The sequence below is a fragment of the Triticum dicoccoides genome, chromosome 2A (genome assembly GCF_002162155.2).
Source record: "Triticum dicoccoides isolate Atlit2015 ecotype Zavitan chromosome 2A, WEW_v2.0, whole genome shotgun sequence".
Lineage (NCBI taxonomy): Eukaryota > Viridiplantae > Streptophyta > Magnoliopsida > Poales > Poaceae > Triticum > Triticum dicoccoides.
This window is the reverse complement of record NC_041382.1, coordinates 746,745,374-746,765,238: the sequence shown is the minus strand read 5'-3', so window position 1 is coordinate 746,765,238 and position 19,865 is coordinate 746,745,374. Positions and strand designations below refer to the sequence as shown.

Below are 19,865 nucleotides of genomic sequence, written 5' to 3'. Positions count from 1 at the left end.
CGCTGTTGATTTTGGTGGTGCACGTGTCCTCGGGGAGGCGCGGCGACCGACGGTAGATGTGTTGGATGCCGCCAATTGGGATTCGTCGCTAGATAGATTCGTGGCTTGATAGATTCGGGTCGGGATTCGTCGCTGGATAGTGTGCCGATCGTGTCTTCTGTTTTTCTTAGTCTTTGCTGTATGACCGTAGATTGGATTGTGGGGATACTCAGTAAATTCCGAAGATTTTGTTTGGTCCGTGGTGTCTATTAGGTTATCCTATATGTATGCGAGTTTGTGGTTTGTTGTCAAGAAATCGTGATGCGCCGAGGCTTGAAAGGGCATGGACGTAGCGCTTAATCCTGGTAGCCGAGCTGGCGTGGCTGTGACTTGTGCAGGTTTATATTTGTTGTTTGGATATTGGGATGTGTTGCTCTGATTCTAGTTTTGGAGTCTGGACGTAGTTTGCTTACTTTTGGTAGAAATTAGTTGCATGGGTTTTAGCACGCCGTCATTGGAAATTGGTATGTCTTGCCCTGTTGTAGTTTTGGAACGCTGGATATAGCACATAGTTTTGGTGAAAATTAGTTTGTGCGTGTTTTGACCTGCAAGTGTGTCCGCAAGGCTGTGTGAAGCATAATATTTTTGCTGTTATGCTATAATTAATTTTTGTGTCCACAAAGTAAAGATGACATATTATAAACAATGTATTCTAGACAATGTTACCAAAAAAGTTTTGTGCTTAAATCGTTATGATAGTGTGTCTGTGTCATAATTATCCAAATGTTATGTATGATGAAAGTAATTGGAATTTACTTGTTTATAATAGGTTATCTTAGTCCTGAGTTTTTTTAGATAATTACTTGGAAACTGGGGTGAGGGGGTGGGCATGAAAGCTGTTAGGATACATTGTCTAGAATGTGCATATGGGTTTTATATCTTAAAAAAGGCAATATCTTTACTTTGCCCTGTGTTACCGTGGCAGTATTTTGTTTCTAGGTTCTGGTGTCGCTTCATCTTCGGGAAGCCCCTTATTAATTTTTGTTCCAGATTTCTTTGAGAAAAAAGTATTTTGAAGGTTGACATGACTTAATTTGATTGTTAATGTATGATTTCCATGAGCAAAGTCCTTGTGTTGTTATAACGGATTTAATACCGGTGCTACTTGCCACTGTAACCTTTCGACTCAATAGCTGTAAACTCATCCACGACTAGCATGGAAACATTGGTGTTACAAAAGGGTACTCGTAGACACCTGTACCAATGCTGTTCACATTGTTTTAGTGCTTAGTTCTCATCTTGAAACCAAGATCTTGTCTGGCGTTAACAAACACTATTGCCATAATGACATATGGTGTAATTTTTGCAAGTAGTAATGGCTATATCTACTGGGAAAAGGTATCTTGGATGCACTTGAACCACTGTATTCGACAATAGAATTAATTAAGGTAGGTGCTGAAGTGACCACGCTAGCCCGCGTAATAATGTTGTAGTTAGCTAATTTATTGTTTAATGGATTAGCGAACTTTCTCAGCAAACCATTCATGCTTGCACAATAGCCCAATTCATTTACTCATCCTGGGACTTAGGCTATTGGGTAGAAATGAATTCAACTTTGTAGAATGAGAATGACATCCATGCTGGTTCTTTGGGGTATGGTAAGTCCAACCCACTAAATTAGGTAGGTGTATAATGGAAATTCCATGATATTTTTTCCTAAAAACTTATCTGTTCTTGAACAAGAAAAGAGGTCTGACACATCATCTCTTTACAAATGAAGTAGTAATTTAACCTGCATCCTGATGAAAAAATGTCGCTATATAATTTGGAAGTTCCTTTTGGGGAATTAATGTAAGGCTGCATATAAAATTTTACACTCCCTTTTAGTAGAAGTCTTTTTGGAGTAGTGTAACTGGTAAAGTTGCCTTTTACCAGATAATACAATCTAGGCTTCTCTTTATGCCAAATAGATAAAGTTATCATGATACAAACACTGAAACACATTCCCCTTCTGGGACCTACTGTTTTTCTGAATCATGAAATACAATAAAGAATTTAGCCCATAATAGCAGTCATGCGTATGTGGTCCTTCTGAATTTAGGAAATCCTGGTTGTTTAGTTAGTCTCAGGAAAGCCCAGCTTTTTTGGATAGTGGTAGTAGACCCCAAGTTTTTTTTACATTAGCTTTGTCATCCTTGTACATATGGCTTTGCTTATGTTATGAAAGAATCATTATTTTTCCTTTGTACATTTGCAAGGTCTTCTTTAACTAAGATGGAATAGATAGAGATATGACATATGAGATTGCAGAGTATAAATGACCTGTTTGATGCATTTTTTTTTGAAGACTGGATAGCTCGGAATTTAAATCATATATAGGACTTGTCTGCTTTTATTTAGTTCACTGAAGATTATTTCAAAGAAATACTTTTCACACTTTTCTGCATAACAAACTGTATGAATTTTTTTCCTGTAAAATTGTCTTTATATAATGTTTTAGAAATTGTGGCTGGCATGTGTGTTTTCCTGCCTTTATTTTGGGAGTTGGTTTTGGGATTTCTTAGTGTGCTTATTGACTAAAGATGCCATAAGTGTAGTGCAGACTAGTCTGTGTTTGTGTTTTAGAGCTTATGTGTGGTGGCTGTGCTGTTTTGAGGTATGCTGAGGAATGACTTGCTTTATTATCTGAATATTATTTTTAGGCCATATATTACTGTTCTGTCATGTTGCTATTGGTTTGTGCAGATATTGTTATTTAAATTTCATGATGTAATACTCCCTTTTGTGTTGGCCAGGACCGCATATAACATGGTTCTTCACAAGCATGGTGGGAGGCTATACGATAAATTGGCAGAGAACTTGAAAGGACACCTTAGAGAAATGGGCAAATTAGTAGAGGCTGCCCAAGGTGGTTTGTTCTTGGAGGAGCTACAGAGAAGGTGGGCTGATCATATCAAGGCTTTACAGATGATCAGAGATATACTGATGTATATGGATAGAACATTTATTCCATCTAGCAAAAAGACACCTGTCTTTGAGCATGGTCTAGAACTGTGGAGAGATATTGTTGTCCGCTCCCCCAAAATTCATGGGAGATTGGTCGACACACTTCTGGAACTCATTCATAGAGAGAGGATGGGTGAGATGATAAACAGAGGTTTGATGAGGAACACGACCAAGATGCTGATGGAACTGGGGTCGTCTGTCTACCAGGATGACTTTGAGAGGCCATTCCTTGAGGTGTCTGCAAGTTTCTATAGTGGTGAGTCGCAGCAGTGCATCGAGCGTTGCGACTGTGGTGAGTACCTGAAGAATGCTGAGAAGCGGCTTGCTGAGGAATCGGAACGTGTTTCGCTGTATATGGACGCCAAAACTGCAGACAAAATAGCTAATGTTGTGGACAAAGAGATGCTCTCGAATCACATGCAGAGGTTGTTTCTTATGGAGAATTCTGGTCTTGTGAATATGCTCATTAATGACAAGCATGAAGACCTGACCAGGATGTATGACTTGTTTAAACGTGTCCCTGATGGGCATTCAACCATTAGATCTCTCATGGCTTCTCATGTTAAGGAGACTGGAAAGATTTTAGTGACTGACCCAGAGAGATTAAGGGATCCTGTTGATTTCGTCCAGCGTCTTCTAAATGAGAAGGACAAGTATGATGAGATTGTCAGTGTTTCATTCAGCAATGACAAGACTTTCCAGAATGCTTTAAATGCCTCATTTGAGCATTTCATCAACTTAAACAATCGCTCCCCTGAGTTCATATCATTGTATGTTGATGACAAGCTTCGGAAAGGTGTGAAAGGTGCTGCCAATGAAGAGGATATTGAGACAGTTCTGGACAAGGTTATGATGCTGTTCAGGTACTTGCAGGAGAAAGATGTTTTTGAGAAGTATTACAAGCAGCACTTGGCAAAACGCCTTCTATCTGGGAAAACTAGTTCTGATGAAGCTGAGAGGAACATGCTTGTGAAGCTGAAGACAGAATGTGGCTACCAGTTTACGTCAAAGCTGGAGAGCATGTTCACTGATTTGAAGACGTCTCAGGATACAATGCAAAGTTTCTATGCCAATCTCGCTGGTGACAGTGACGGCCCAACAATATCTGTCCAGATACTCACCACTGGATCTTGGCCAACACAGCCATGCGCTACCTGCAATCTTCCACCTGAGATCCTTGGTGTTTCTGAGCAGTTCCGGGCACACTACCTGGGCACGCACAATGGCAGGAGACTGACATGGCAGACAAATATGGGGAATGCAGACATCAAGGCAACATTTGGAGACCGCAAGCATGAGCTGAATGTCTCGACTTACCAGATGTGTGTCCTGATGCTATTCAACTCAACAGATACTTTGACCTACAAGGAAATTGAGCAGAACACAGCCATACCACCTGTTGATCTGAAGCGCTGTCTCCAGTCTCTTGCCTGTGTGAAGGGCAAGAACGTGCTGCGGAAGGAGCCCATGAGCAAGGACATATCCGACAGCGACGCTTTCCACTTCAACGACAAGTTCAGCAGCAAGTTGGTGAAGGTGAAGATTGGCACGGTCGTTGCGCAGAAGGAGTCAGAGCCAGAGAAGCAGGAGACCCGCCACAGGGTCGAGGAGGACCGGAAGCCCCAGATCGAGGCGGCCATCGTGAGGATCATGAAGTCCAGGAGGGTCCTGGACCACAACAGCATAGTGACGGAGGTGACGAAGCAGCTCCAGGCGCGCTTCCTGCCGAACCCGGTGGTGATCAAGAAGAGGATCGAGTCCCTGATCGAGCGCGAGTTCCTGGAGAGGGACAAGGTAGATAGGAAGCTCTACCGCTATCTTGCGTAATTAGGTTTTCTTTTGCTGTCGAAACATTAGACGTCCAGTGTCCATGAATGAAGAAAAAACATGTCGCGTCGGTACCGTTGACTTGGATCTTGGCTGTAGTTCTGCTGCAGAGTCGTGGTGGCTTGGAAACTTCCGGTCTGCCATCTTTGGTACATAATATAGAACCATCTTATATCTCAGTGTTTATGCTTGGGTTGTTGCCGCTGGTTGCTCTGTGGTTTGATGCTTGGTTTGGTGGTAGCCGCAGTTGTTGCCTGATGCTTCCTGCTGCCTTTTCTGTGTAGTGTTTGAGATATATTGCAGGAGCTTAGACGAGTGTTCCTGTATTAGCATCTTTCGGTTGTTAGCATCTTGCTTGTTAGCATATTGAAGGTGATAACTTGTAGGTAAATGATTCCTTTTGGACATCTAATTGAGAGATTTTCCCATTGCAACTCGATTTCATCTGGTCTAACATAAACAATTTCATGCCCAATCGAGCTAATAAACCAAAACAAAGCTGCTAAACCTGACGAGTAATTCACTCATGGTCTAATCATTTGGTCTAACATCACCTACAAAGTATTTACATGAACAAGGTGACCCATCCTCTTGGACCTACTGATTTTAACAAATTGAATTAAACATGCTAAAAAATCCGCAAAGAGACCTGACGGGCATCCTAAAGAACTGAACTAGTATCTACATTGCCGGCGACCTTCGCCGTCGTCATGGCGCCACCAGGTGCACCGGAGCCGCCGCCATCGCCGTAGAGCTTGAGGGCCTTGACCTTCTTCTCCCTGAGCTTCTGCACCTTGCTGTTGCGGTTGGAGTGCTCGCCGCTGCGGAAGAAGGGGCTCGTCGACGGCCGGTACTCCGGCACCAGCTTGTCCCTGCCCATCCTGTACCGGATGCCGCACGCGTTGCACAGCGTGGCCGGCCCGTCCGGCCCGTTCCGCCACTGCGGCGTCTCCGTCGTGTGGCAGTGCCCGCATTCCTGGCCCTCCGCCGCCTGCTCCCGCTTCCGCCCCGCCGACCGCCGGCGGCCGCCACCCATGTCGTCGACCTTGCTGCCGCCGTCGCTGCTGTAACTCAAACTCAACTTGCCGGGTTTGATGTCGCTGCCGCCGTAAATCAACTTGCTGGGTTTGATGTCGCCGCCGTAACTGAACACCCCGGCGTTGTCGGCGCTGACACCGTGTCCGCCGTGGGCGGGCGGCGCCTCGTGAACGGCCGGGACTCCGAAAGACATGGACGGGTGGGACCAGGGCCGCTTGCGCGCGGCGGCCGGCTGGCGGCGCGGTTTGGTGGGCACGTCCCAGCGCGGGAACGCACCGCCGGAGTTGGTCTTCCGGCCGGCGGCCGGGCAATGGGTGAGCCGCAGGTGCACGTCCACGTCCATGGGCGCCGGCGGCGAGCAGTCGACTCCGAGGGCCTCTAGGAACCTGTCGTCCAAGACGGGCAGGGAGGAGATGAGGGCCTCGTCGACGGCGTCGTCGGGCCAGGGCAGCCCGTCCCCATCGCACTCGTCGATACGCTGGTCGTCGAGAGAGAAGAAGGGCTGACGCATGTGATGAACTCGCCCGGGAAATCGGGGGAATCCCAACCAAATATGTAACAGTAAGATCCCTAGTTTTACGGGGTGTGATGATTACCCATGATGCACCCGATCGGTCGCGCCGGTGCCGTCGGACTTTCTTTGTTCGCGCGGCCCAGGATAGGACTTGCGAAAGCAGCAGGCCTTGCCGTCTGGCCGCGGCCCAAAGCAGGCCTTGTTGTGCTAGACTTGCCTGTGTCATGAATTAAACTAGGGAATCACTTCACCTCAAAAAATTGTCTCAAAAAAAAAACCTCAAAAAAAAACTATGTCATGAATTAAACTAGGGAGATACAAAAAAAAAAACTAGGAATTCGTCGACAGAGTAGGTGATTGTTCAGATAGTATGTGCCACCACTAAATTTTATTGCCACCTAAACCGGCATGGAGAATTCTAGCGCGCCGCAATGGATGGTCAGGCAAGCTCGTATGCTCCCCCCCAATTCATTCTGGTCCCAAAACTTATAAGAGAAGTACATCCTCGACTATATGCTTCGGCCAATTCCAAAAACCGTGAGCGCTGTGTACAAAGAATGAAAATATAGCGCCGATTAGGGAATGACCCGCAAAAAAAAAGAAAGTAAAATGCATCGGTAGTTATTGTACTTGTGTCAAAAGTTCACTTTGATCACTGTACTTAAGAATATGGTTAATACGGTCATTATATACGTATTGCGATGATTATATGGTCACTGGCTCATCGCATGGCTTCGTATTTTGTCTAAGCTGACCGGTCAAACTTTCTATGTGGAGCCTTGAACATGGACCCATATGTCAGTGGGTGGAAGAGAAGAATTAAAGGCAAATAAATATTCATGCGGCCATGGGTATTCAAACCATAGATCCAACTCCAAGGAGCAACCCGCGTGTATTAGCCACCAGAGACTAAGTTCAAAAAAAAAAAGCCACCAGAGACTAACCGCTTTGTGTTTAACTTGATAGTGACATAGTAGTTCGATGGACATAAGCATGCAATCACGCATGCAGTGCACCCACTCACGCCCGCACGTACGCCGTGCACACCAGTCCTTGTGTGCACGCACGCACTAGCACGGATGCATACAGGGCACACACATGTACGGAGTGCACACCCGCCCGCATTGCTGCCGTCTCACGCCCTACTCCCTCCACTGCCTCACCATGCAGCTCATGGATGGAGACCTGCCTTGCACGACGCCTCACAAGCACTTGCTGGGTCGTGGTACTGATCGATGCTGGGTGATGCATAGGAGCAGTGGGACAAAGTGGCGCAAACGAATACCAATTCTCAGTCTTGCGTGAGATGGTCACATGGCAGACAACGACGACACCGGACACCCACACCTGGTAGCTTCGTCGCCGGCGCGTGCGTGCGTGCGTGCTAGTGTACGAGCGTGTGCATGCCTACTAGTGAGTAGTGAGTGTGTCCATGCGTGCTTTTACGGTGCTAGTATGCGTGCGTGCTAGTGTACGAGCGTGTGCATGCCTGCTAGCGAGTGTTTTTTTTTTTTTTTTTTGCGGGGGGCCTGCTAGCGAGTGTGTGCACGCGTACTGGCTAGCGCGGGTGGGTACGTGGTAGCGCTAGCGCAAGTCCCAGGTTCTAGCCCCCCTCCGATGCACAGTTTTTCCTATTTATTTCTTCCCCCAACCCACTGACAGGTGGGACCGCATATGTAGAGAGGAGATTAGGCTGCCATGTAAGAAGTTTGACCGGTCAGCTTAAACAAAATATGAAGCCATACGGTGAATCAGTGACTGTATAATCACCGTAATGCGTATATAATAACCGTATTGATCGTATTCTTGAGTAGAGTGACCAAAGTGAACTCTTGACACAAGTACAATGACCACAGATGCATTTTACTCAAAAAAAGAAGATATAGCGCCGATTAGGGAATGACCGTAAGAAATTCTTGCCCATCGACTCCCTCAAACAAAAGTTTTCTGCTCCCGTCGCCGCTACGCGTGCTCCCCCTCTGTCTTCCATACACCGGCAGCGCCCTCCCTCGGCCCATAGTCCCCTCGCTTTCCCAACGGCGAGCGACAATGGAAAGGCTCACCTGTATTGTCACAATCAGCAGTGGCGCAAGGATGCTTCCATCATCTCTTGCGTCGGCAATTTAATCTCTCAGATACGGAAGCTCATACTTATGACTGCACAGATCCGCACATCGCATCCTCAATTGGCCTAGCCAGCCATGCATCTATATTCCGGTCTATTATGAAATCCAAATCCATGTAACACAATTATTTGACCAAACTGTTAGTTTCATAATCCAGTGTTTGCTACCAGTTAATTGGTTTATTCTAATATGAAATTTTCTGTATGTTATCAACCTTGTCTTGGTTTAGCGTGTCAACACTGAACACTAGATGAATTATAATGCATTTTTTTGTTTGTACATGGCAAGCATTCCTATTTTGCTATTTTCAAACCATTATGTTGTGACAGCTAAAAATTCTTCCGATATCCATGCTTCATAAGCATCATATACGTGTTTTTCAATCCAATTTGTTTGCTTCAGTAGACCCATGCTTCTACCTTTTTTTTTTTGTTGCATGTTGGTGTCTATAGTTTTCCAAAGCATTGCTCCACCGAAATCTCGTTGGCAAGCAAGGCTGATTTTGGGTTTGAAATTTCAATGCTTCTATGATGACTCTATGCCTTGTGACTACATTAAAAAAATTTGATTCCTAATCTTCCTTGGTCTCTTGTATGTGCTTCTTGTGTACAGATAGACAGCAACATCGAAACATGCTTCTTGATTTAGTATATTAGTTTGCATAGGTAAGTTATGTTCAAACATGGGCACATACTTTATATATCTGTCATCTACTCCCTCCGATTCATAATAATTAAAGTTCTAGGATTATCCTAGGTCAAAACTCTTTTTAATTTGACTAAGTCAATAGAAAAATTTGCAAAGACCGACAATATCAAATATATATATTTGGTATAATGAAACATATTTGGTGCTGTTGATTTTGATATATACTTCATCAACTCAATGAAGTTTTACTTAGAGTAATCCTAGAATTTCAATTAGTATTTGAAACAGATGATGTATGTTGCAAAGAGTTCATGTCATCATTTTGTTTCTTTCTAATGGTTCAAGTGCACATTCAGGTAGTATGTGGTTCCTATGTTACTAACATCTATTAGACATTTGATAGTCGTGTACACGTGCACATTATGGAACACTCTAGCAAAGATAGTTGAAGGTACTTAAGTAGACACAACCACATATAGACATCTCGTAGACACAACCATATCGTAGGCACAACCACATATTGCAAACTAATCCACTGATAAATATGTTTTTATTTAGTTTTCTTACACTGCATATTAATATGAAGTTTAGTTTACCGAAAAATCATTTGTTAAAACAAATGATAGTCTTTTGAATTGTACTATATAATATAAATTATGTTATCATATTCATCAATATTGTTATGTGATAACGCTACCAGATACAATAAAGTGAAGTTCCTACTCACTTGATCACGGGAGAGTATGATTAGCCACCCATGATCAAAGTTCTCGCTGACTCGAAATTTTGGTTTTTATTACTTAAAAAATAAGTAAAATTGTTTAGTATAAACCAGTTATTTAGCGTCAAACCCGTACAACCCCGTTGAGCAAGTTTCCAAGGCAGTAGAATGTGGTGCACGATGCAGAGTACATCATCCGTCCACCGACAACAACATCGCTCATGCTCTCAGTGTCCCGCGCGCCGACGTTCATGTCTGATCAGATGTAAATACAGTGGGGTTTTTCGCCCAAACTGCGAGTGTCGTGTTCTCCTCAGGGACTAGGCGACGGCAACTATATTCGGCTAAAGCTAGGTAATACAATTTTGAGTGATAAAAACAGCAAAAAAACCTAAAATATTTAAGATTGTTCCCGAAGATAATCCACAAAGACAATGCAAAATAGCAAAGGGAGGTTTAGAATACACTCACTGTCGATCTGGTATTTTTGTATTTTAATAAGGCACACAACCAATCAGCAGGACAAAAAGGAACTTACTATAGATGACTGAGCTCTACTAAAGGGACTACTAACAGGGAATAAAATGTCAGGATAACAATACTAGGACTAGAAATTTACTAGTAGAGGGACAAACACACATGCATGAATACACATATAGGATGGCAGAATACTAATTCACAGAGCAAAATCACACTGACATAACACTCTGATCAACTGGACATTAACTAATAAGAACACATAAAAAGATGCACTATATTTAAAAGTATGAAACTAAACACATAGCAATTTGAGCACTAGTCATGTAAACAATACACACCATACACATCTCAATTCTGAATTTTACAAAGTCTGAACCTTACAAGGTTTCAAACATCTCAATTGCACAGATATTTTAGAGAGAGAGGGAGAGAGAGAAAGATAGAGACAATAGGAGGTTGGAGAGAAGATTAGGAGCAGTAGCAGTAGGGGTTCAGAGGAGCAGCAACAATTTGTGGTTCAGAAGAGAAGCAACAACAACGGAGGTAAGGAAGCAGAGCAGCAGCGAGGTAGGGGAAGTAGCAGCAAGCGAGGTTCAGAGAAGAAATAGAGCAGCGGGGTGAGAGGAGGATCAGCAGCGAGGTAAGGAGAAGGAGAAGATGCAGTAGCAGGGACGTGGGGATAGAGAGCAGCAGCAGCGTGAGAAGAAGCAGCAGGGCGCAGCAAGAGAGGGGCAGCAGTTTCGTGATGGAGAAGAAACAGAGGGGCTTGGAGAAGAGGAGGCAGTAGCAGGAGGTTGAGGAGAAGAAGGAGGAGGAGCAGCGTGGTGGTGTCGCGGTGAAGGTGGAGGCGCGGTGGTGAGGGGCCACCACCACGCCGGCCTGGCCATGGCGGCGGCCGGAGGTGGAGAAGAAGGGGTGAGGGAGAGATGTGTGTATCCAGGCCCGGTTTGGGAATGGAGGCTGCTAGGGATTTTGATCCCCTCCTCTCATTTGCCACTTTGCTAATTGGCCCTTCATCTCTTCTTCCTTCTTCACAAGAAGATCCTTCTATCATTCTTCTACCCCTCGGTTACTTCTTTTCTTCTTGCTCGGGTCCCTCGTTCTCTCGTTCAAGCCCCAAGTCTCGTCGCGTTTGGCAGTCCGACCGAATCTTGAAGTTTATAGTGCCTTTGCGCACTTCTCTGCAAAACAAACAATTCACTAGTCAACATGCTCTTTCATGAATATCATTCAAATGTTAAATATTTCATAGCAAGAATTGATGGTCAAAACTCAACGAATGGTATATTTCTATGCCAAAATTATGTATATGAAATGTGCTTATCAAGTTTCCCCACACTTAAATCTTTGCTTGTCCTCAAGCAAAGGAATATGACAAAGGGAAGATAGTGAAAAGTGAATTGACTAGAGAATGTCCCCGTGAAGTAAATCTCCAAACAATGCATGCTTTGGACTTAGCTAGTGAAAATCAATGGTTAAGAGTGATACAGAGCAATAGGACACTAGTAAACTCAATCATTTTAAACTTTTACAAAGATAAAAGTGGATCAACAAGTTCAAATGCTGATTGTGCCAAAGGGTTCCTAAAGAGAGCATGATCCCAAAAAAACTTATTACCCGGAACATAACATTATGGTTGAAGCACTTATTGAATTTGAAGGAAGTAATGATAATATTTTATTGATCTCACCAAAAGAACATACCACCGATCCCGAGAACATGGTATACACCTGGCTCGACCAATTATTAGTTTTTTTGTTTGTCTCCCCAAAGGAACATACCACTGATCCCGAGAACATGGTATACACCTGGTTCGACAATTACATTTTTATTATTAATTACTGCCCAAGCTAACCCGATTTCACATGCCACCAATCCAGGGAACATGACATGCTACTGTAGGTAATATAGTAGATAATATAGCATGGAGCAATCAAAAATAGATAATATAGCATGGAGCAATCAAAAATTATAGATACGTTGGAGACGTATCAGGGGAGGATTTGGAAACTTGCTTGTCCAGCAAAGGTTAAAATATTTATTTGGCGTACACTTCACGACACCATTCTGTGTCATGTTAAGTTAGCTAATAGACATGTGAAAGTCTCGCCTGAGTGTCCTGCCTGTTCATCTGGGCCAGAAGACACAAAACATCTGTTGTTTCTATGTGACAGAGCAAAAGAAGTCTGGAGAAGACTAGGGATGGACGATATTATCGACAGAGCTTGTAAAATAGACTATGCGGGTGAGGTAGTCTTGGAATATTTACTTTCATTACCAGATCAAGAACTATATATTATGGGCACTCGAAATGTGCGTGACATGATTGCCATATCAGCCTGGTACTTGTGGTGGGAAAGGTGCAAAGTGGTACACAATGAGACTACTCAAAATGCACAACAGATATCTATGGGGATACATGCTGTCACTGCCAATTTTGTTAATGCTCCCTCTCCGAAGGCTTCCATGAAAAGAGGAGGATGGTCTAGCCCCCCGACGGGATTTGTTAAACTTAACGTTGATGCTTTTTTTGACCACGACCTTCTCAGGGGTATGATCAGGGCGGTCTTAAGAGATGACAAAGGTAGGTTCATCGGTGGGGGAAATGGTAAGATTGACTGGTGTGCAGATGTGTTGATGGCTGAAGCTTTGGAGTTAAAATTCGGCCTATCGCTTCCGCAAAGGACGGATTGTAATCACATAATTAGTAACTCGGATAATATGGAGGTGATCGAGACCATGAACGAAGGAGGACGATCGCCGGGGGCAGCAGCTGCAATTTTTTATGACTGTTTTCACTTAGCTTGCGATTTTCCTATTTCTAGATTCGAGCAATGTAATAGAGAAGCAAATAAAGTTGCTCATGAACTTGCCAAGTTGACTAGATTTTCCTTCATTTCTGATTGGCTCGAGGAACCACATAATGCAATTATACCAATCCTCATAAACGATGTAATGATTATTTCTAATGAATAAGAGCAACTCCAATGGGGTGACCCATTTCGTCCGTTGGCGTCCGTTTGGGTCAGCGCGGACAGAAAAGGCGGCCCAACATGCCGACCCAAACAGACGCGCATCCGCTTGGCATCCGCATGGCGACCCATTCCCGACCTAATTTTGAGCCGGATTTGCGTTGGCGCGGACACAAGACAGACGCGCGCGCGCCTACTCCTCTCCCTGGGCCCGCCGGGCGGTGGGAGCCACCACCCCCCCAAAAAATCGTCCCGCCCCCGCGCGCGCTCCCGTCCCACACTCGCCATGGACGATGATCTCGAGCTCGACGCCGCCGCTGGCCTCGCCTCCCTCGCCTCGTCCGGCAAGACGATCGCCCCCTCCGGCAAGGGCAAGCCTCGTGCCCCATGCAAGACCGCCGCCGCGCCCAAGCCAAAGAAGGCGCTGACACCCGAACAACGGGTAAGGGAGTCGGCCAAGAGGAAGGGCCGGAGGCACGCCGTGGACGCGAGGGATGAAGCCGTCGCCGCTGCCGCCATCACCGCCGCCACGCAGCAGGAGGTCACCACGGCCCACGTCGCGGCAGCAGCAAGGGAGGCGCCTACATGCTAGGGTTAAACCCTAGCCAGCACAGCCTCCTCAACGCCGCCGTCGCCAAGGAAGAGGTCATGGTTCGAGAAGATGCTGGCCGACATGCTCAAGTTCACCGACGAGTGATCTCGTGGTCGTGAGCGCCTTCCTTTTTTGTATGTCGGCTTGTGTGCTGGCATGACCACGGGGCCACGATGCCGTGGTCGAACTCAAGTCCTACCCCCCTTTTATGTGATGGCATGTGTGTCGGCCGCTAGCGAGTGCGCCATCATGAACTGCTGTGATATTTTTTGAAGCCGGCAATGTATACCGGCGCTGGCATGGTGCCGGCATGATCTATGGCCGTTGGCATGATCTGTGGCCGCGGGCCTTTTTAAAAAATTGAGTGCAGACATGAAATGGGTCGGCGCGTTGGGCGCACTGCCGACCCAAATGCAAAATTGGACGGACGCCGGGCAAGCGGCCGATCCAAATGGATAAAAAACGGACAATGGTGCCGTCCGTTTGGGTCGGCCCATTGGAGTTTCTCTAAAGCTCGAACTTTCTTTCAAAAAAACCACACACACCCCACACTCGCTATCAGCAGCGACCAGGTCCACACTGCACGCGGTTTACACCTTTTCCCCCTCATCCAGCCTCTGACCGTTGGGCCCAGCCTGTGGTGCTTCCTAGCCCGCCTTGTCAGTCGTGACATGCCTTCGATCCAGTTGTAGGCATGTATCGGAAAAAGTCCATTTCAAACCCTGAACTCGTAGACGTTCGGCGAAACGAACCCCCAAGTCGAAATCCCGGTCGATTGCACCCTGAACTATGCAATCCCGGTCTAAATCAAACCCTGAGAAATGTCAACCGGAATTTGTCTAGCTGGTGGGCCAAGGAGCACCCGTCCTCCACGCTAGGCCAGCCCATTTTATATTTTTGTTTGCTCAAAAAAATATTTTATTTTTCTGTAGCTCTTTGCGCCGGATCCTATTTGACGCCCGCAGCCGTCAAAAGGACGAGCCTTCGCTGAAGAGACTCACAACTTGGATGGGCCCACCTATGGATTTGGTCGCTGTTGTTTCCTTGTTTCTTCCTGTTTTTTTTCAATTTTCTTCAATGGTTTTTGGCTTCAAGGTTTTCCACTCTTTTGGCCGGTTTCCAGTTGTTTTGTTTCGTTTTTTTTTTGTCTTGGTTTCTTTTCTCCTTTCATTTTTTCTTCTATGTTTTCTTTTTTATTTTCTGTTTCTGTTATTCTTCTCTTTATTGCGTATTACAAAAAAAATTCACTGCATATTATAAGAACTTCATCATATTAAGGAAATGTTCGTCATATATTATGAAATAGTTCACCTTGCTTTATAAAAAGATCGTCATATATTACGAAAATGTTCACTATATATTATTAAATTGTTCAAAATATATTAGAAAATGCTCACTGTGTATTTAAATTTTGTTCATTGTATATTAAGAAAATTTTCAATGTATAGTATAAAATGTTCATTTGTATGTTTTAAATTTTTTTCAGTATTATTTTACAAAAACTTTTACTGTATTTTAAAATTTGTTCAACTTATATTATAAAAATGTTGAATGTTTTTAAAGAGTTGCCGTTGTCTTTTCTACTTTAAGAGTGGCGCTGCTACAATTTCCATTGAATCGCTAGCCCGTCTGGCTAGTCTTGCTAGAATTAAGTAAGAGGTTGCAGCTTCGATTCCGCGCGAGCGCTTCTATTGTTTCAGAATTTTTGCTCACCACTTGAACATCTTTGTAAGAAAATCTTTTTTTGCAGTCAGTTCTATGTTTTTATTTACAACAAATATTTGTAAACAGAAAAAAAAAAATCGAACAAGGTAACAGAAAGCAAAAAGAAACAGCACCAGCACTGGGTCGCGTGTTCAAGGCACACCATGCACTTTTTTTAACAATAAACAAAAGCGGGCCAGGCCAGCAGAAGCCCTTTGTGAATTTTTATTTCTTAACAGAAAAAAACTAAATCGGGCCGGCCCAGCGGGGTGCAGGTGTGTGGCTGTGTGCCCTCAGCGAAATCCCAGCCATCCAAACGACTTGAAGGTTTGATTTAGACCGGGATTACATAGTTGAGAGTGCAATCGACCGGGATTTTGATTTGAGGGTTCGTTTCGCCAAACATCTACAAGTTCAGGGTTTGAAATGGATTTTTTTCGTATGTATCTGCCTCAACCAAGGGTCGCGGCAGGGCGAACCAACCTCTGGTTGAGATGGTTAGGTGGACAGTGGTATCCCCAACCCACCAGGGTTCAAATCCTAGTGCTCGCATTTATCTTGCATTTATTTCAGGAATTCCGGCGATACGCTTTCAGTGGGAGGAGACGTTCCCGTCGACTACGAGGCGACCGGAATTTTGACTTGAGGGTTCGTTTCGCCAAACGTCTACAAGTTCAGGGTTTGAAATGGATTTTTTCCGTATGTATCTGCCTCCACCAAGGGTCGCGGCAGGGCGAACCAACCTCTGGTTGAGATGGTTAGGTGGACAGTGGTATCCCCAACCCACCAGGATTCAAATCCTAGTGCTCGCATTTATCTTGAATTTATTTCAGGAATTCCGGCGATACGCTTTCAGTGGGAGGAGACGTTTCCGTCGACTATGAGGCGCCTACGGTAACTTCGTAAAATCTCAAGATGATATGCCGGCTCAGTCTCTCGAAGGTGCTCATAAGGGTAGGGTGTGCGTATGTACATTCATAGGGATGAGTGTATGCGCGTTTATATGAGTGCTTACGTCTGTACTGTGTTAAAAAAAAAGTCGCGGCCGGGAGAGGTGCAGCCTCGCCGTCCTGCATGATGCATGGATGCACGAAGACAACGCGTGCACCATCGGCCGTGACGTCATGCATGCGTGGAGCTTAATTATTGCCGTCATGCACGAGAGACGTGCTTAAGTCTCTTTTTTTTTCTGGAAACTTTTCACGTGTTTAATAAGTCCTCTCCTACGCGGCCGAGACGTACGTGCTGGGTTAAGAAGTCGATCGACACTACAACGTGCGAAAGTCGATCGACAGCACGCGTTCATCGAGCAGCTGTTCTACGGATCCACGGCGGAAGCCAAGCAGCCGCAGTATCACCGCCATCCGAGCTGAATACGGTGTTGCCGTCGACGTCGGCCGTGCTGCCGCCATGGATGGAGAGCATCTCGCGGGTGCCTCCGCCCAGGCTCAGATTCGACGATCCATCTCGGACTCAGACGACAACATGCTCGATTTCCTTCCCTTCCATGGACGAGGCGGCGGACGAGGCGGGGCACACCGTCCTGTACGACATTGACGCCGCCTTCATCCAGCCGATCCCATGCCTCAGCAGTCCCAAAGGAAACAAGCCCATCCGCTTCTCCACCGCCGACCCCGACGCCTCCGACAACGGCCGTGGTCATGTCCGTCCTCTACGTTATGTGCAACTACCCTGCAAGCCGCAATCCCTGCAACTTCGAGGCCCTCAACTCAAGTACAGCGACCCTTCCAGCGGCGGCAAGCTGGAAGGTTGGCACTGCCGCACTGGCACCGCCTCCCCATACCAACATTTCCACCATCAGGTACAGCGACCCTTCCAACGGCGGCATCCTTGGTGATGCTAGACTGTAGCTTTGTGTAGCTGGGAGCTGGGAGGTTTTGCATCACCAAAATCTTCGAGTTCGGCGAGAGGACGAAGACACTGGCCACACGACTGACATGGGTGCTGTAATGTCCAGTAGTGTGGAGGGGGGGCGCAGCAAAAAAAAAAAACACTCTGGATGGTGAAACACAAGTTCAGGTTGTACAACTTTGTCAAAGATGACATCGTGCGTGTGTGTCTTGTAAGGTGACTTAGTGAAAGTGCGAGCAAATAGACCAAGGGCCTTTCAACCATGTCTATATATCAGTTCCTTAGTAATTTCTTGGACAGCTGCAGGTCAAAGCAAACACGGATGCAATTTATGCTCAATTCCTTTGGACATATACGTTGTATCATTCCATTTATTTTTGGAACTTAATATATTCTATGTAATCTGTATAACTCCTATTAGTTGCTTCTATTTTACAGATGAGTACTGTTCTAGTGGTGCCTGGGTAGAAAGCTTTTCTTGGACTACAAGTTTGAATATGCAGTAATGTACATGAGAAAATTGGAGGGACAAAAACAGAAGTGCAAAGTCCAAACTCAAAAAGCTTCTTTCAGGTGACTTTTAGAAACATGGCTTGGGTGAAGTTTTTCTTTTCTAGCTTTGCACTTCCATTCAGAGAGTGGGTCGGATGAATTCTTCTCTGATCGGTTAACTTGGACGGAAGGATCACTAAAGAAGTTGGGACTAGTCGAGGGATTGGCTTTCATCTCGTCACTGGGTTGACATTTCCTCGTAGCCGGTCCCAATTAGAAAATATCCATGTTTGACTCTCACTGGTATATGTCGACTCATTCGTCATTGTCGTGTACACTTACTTTTACAATTGCCTATTGCGAGTGTTGCATGAATCGTAGCACGCCGCCCCCATCAACGATGAGTATCTATCCTTACCATATGTTCTTTTTCACCATGATAACAAACAATCTGATGCATAAAAGACAAGCTATATCATAATATCCAACAAATTAAATGTGAATATAGGGTGAACGTGTACGTGTTTGATCACCTACAACTCTGCCAACCAATGTGTGCAGTGCTTGTGGTAAAAGGAATAACTGGCCAAGTAAAAGAACAGTATGGGGCTGGGACAAGGATAGAGGCAAGAGGAAATGAAGATTGAAACATGACCTCGGAGCAGGGAACAATACTGATAAATGACTGACTGATTTGTATATACCCCAGCGGGAAATTATGATACAATGTGTATTGAACTGAAATAATTTATGTGCAAAGAGGAAATGTTAATGCCAAGAAATTTAGGAAACTCTCAAACATAAGACCGCATCTGGTCTTCCAACTTGCTCTCACTATGGACGCTAAAACATCGAAATGTATATAGAATCTGTCTATATCTCTGGCATTATTCAATCTGGAATAATATTCTGCTTATAAACAGATTAGTACCAGACATCATTTTTCATAGCAAGCAAACACCAGAGTAATATTGTTTTCATTAGTTACAGGAATAATTGAAAGTTCAGCATTATACGGTTGTTCTTCTTAACGTTAAGAGGGTGTTGCAAATCTGCAATCACTCCAGCTAAGCTATATACACGTTTATACATACGAACCCTCAGCGTTTCCATAGGCGTGCTAAGTATTGATGGTCCATTGCGGTCAGCCTTCTTCAAATATGTGAATCCCTTCTGAATTTTGGCAATAGTGCTAAGCAACTCGATCCCTTTTTTAACTACAAATAAAGCAACTCTTTTTTAAATGTTCTGCCGTTCAGTAACCTTCACAAGATACAATACGACTTAATTGCATGAGCCGTATACTAATTTTCGAGTGACACATCTGAACATTAGCATTCTGGTTGCAAACAGCCAAACCCAGAATAAATTTAGCAAAATAACCAGAGAAGCAAAAATAGAAGTACAGTTATCATGTCTAACTGTCAAGCATTTCCCAAGGATGGCTAAATGGATTAGGAATGTTGAAAGAGCAACATGAAGGTAGGTCTCCTTGTTAGTCCTAAGAACGATGAGAAATAATGCTAACTTGTACTACTGGACTGATGAGCTTCATATTGCATTCACATCACATGATGAGCTTCGCAGACCATTCAACAACTTTTCCGAAATCCTACCACTGATAAAAAATCAATGAACTCGCTGAAGACAATAATTATCAACCTCACAACCAGCAAGAAAACTGTGCAATAACTAACAAACAACACATCATGTACAATAAAAAATCACAAATAAACATTAGGGGGTTAGAAACAGCAATAAAGCGCTAAAAAGAATGGTCAAGTTGGTAATTAAAATGATTCAATAGCACTGCCATATTGCTACCTAGGCATTGCAATTTCCCACTGGCACCTATCATGGTAACAGTGCCCATTTTCTTGAATGGTTCAACTAC

The 19,865-nt window shown here is 44.6% G+C and overlaps 1 protein-coding gene across 1 annotated transcript in view; it reads left to right on the top strand.

Moving 5' to 3' along the window:
- The window catches only part of LOC119356880 (cullin-3A-like), a 5,662-nt gene extending 664 nt beyond the window's left edge, over positions 1–4,998 (top strand). The window contains exon 2 of the mRNA XM_037623873.1: positions 2,765–4,998. Coding sequence (XP_037479770.1) covers positions 2,765–4,812 — 2,048 coding nt within the window. The 3' untranslated portion in view covers positions 4,813–4,998. The remainder of the gene's footprint in view (positions 1–2,764) is intronic.
- The last annotated feature ends 14,867 nt before the right edge of the window (positions 4,999–19,865 follow it).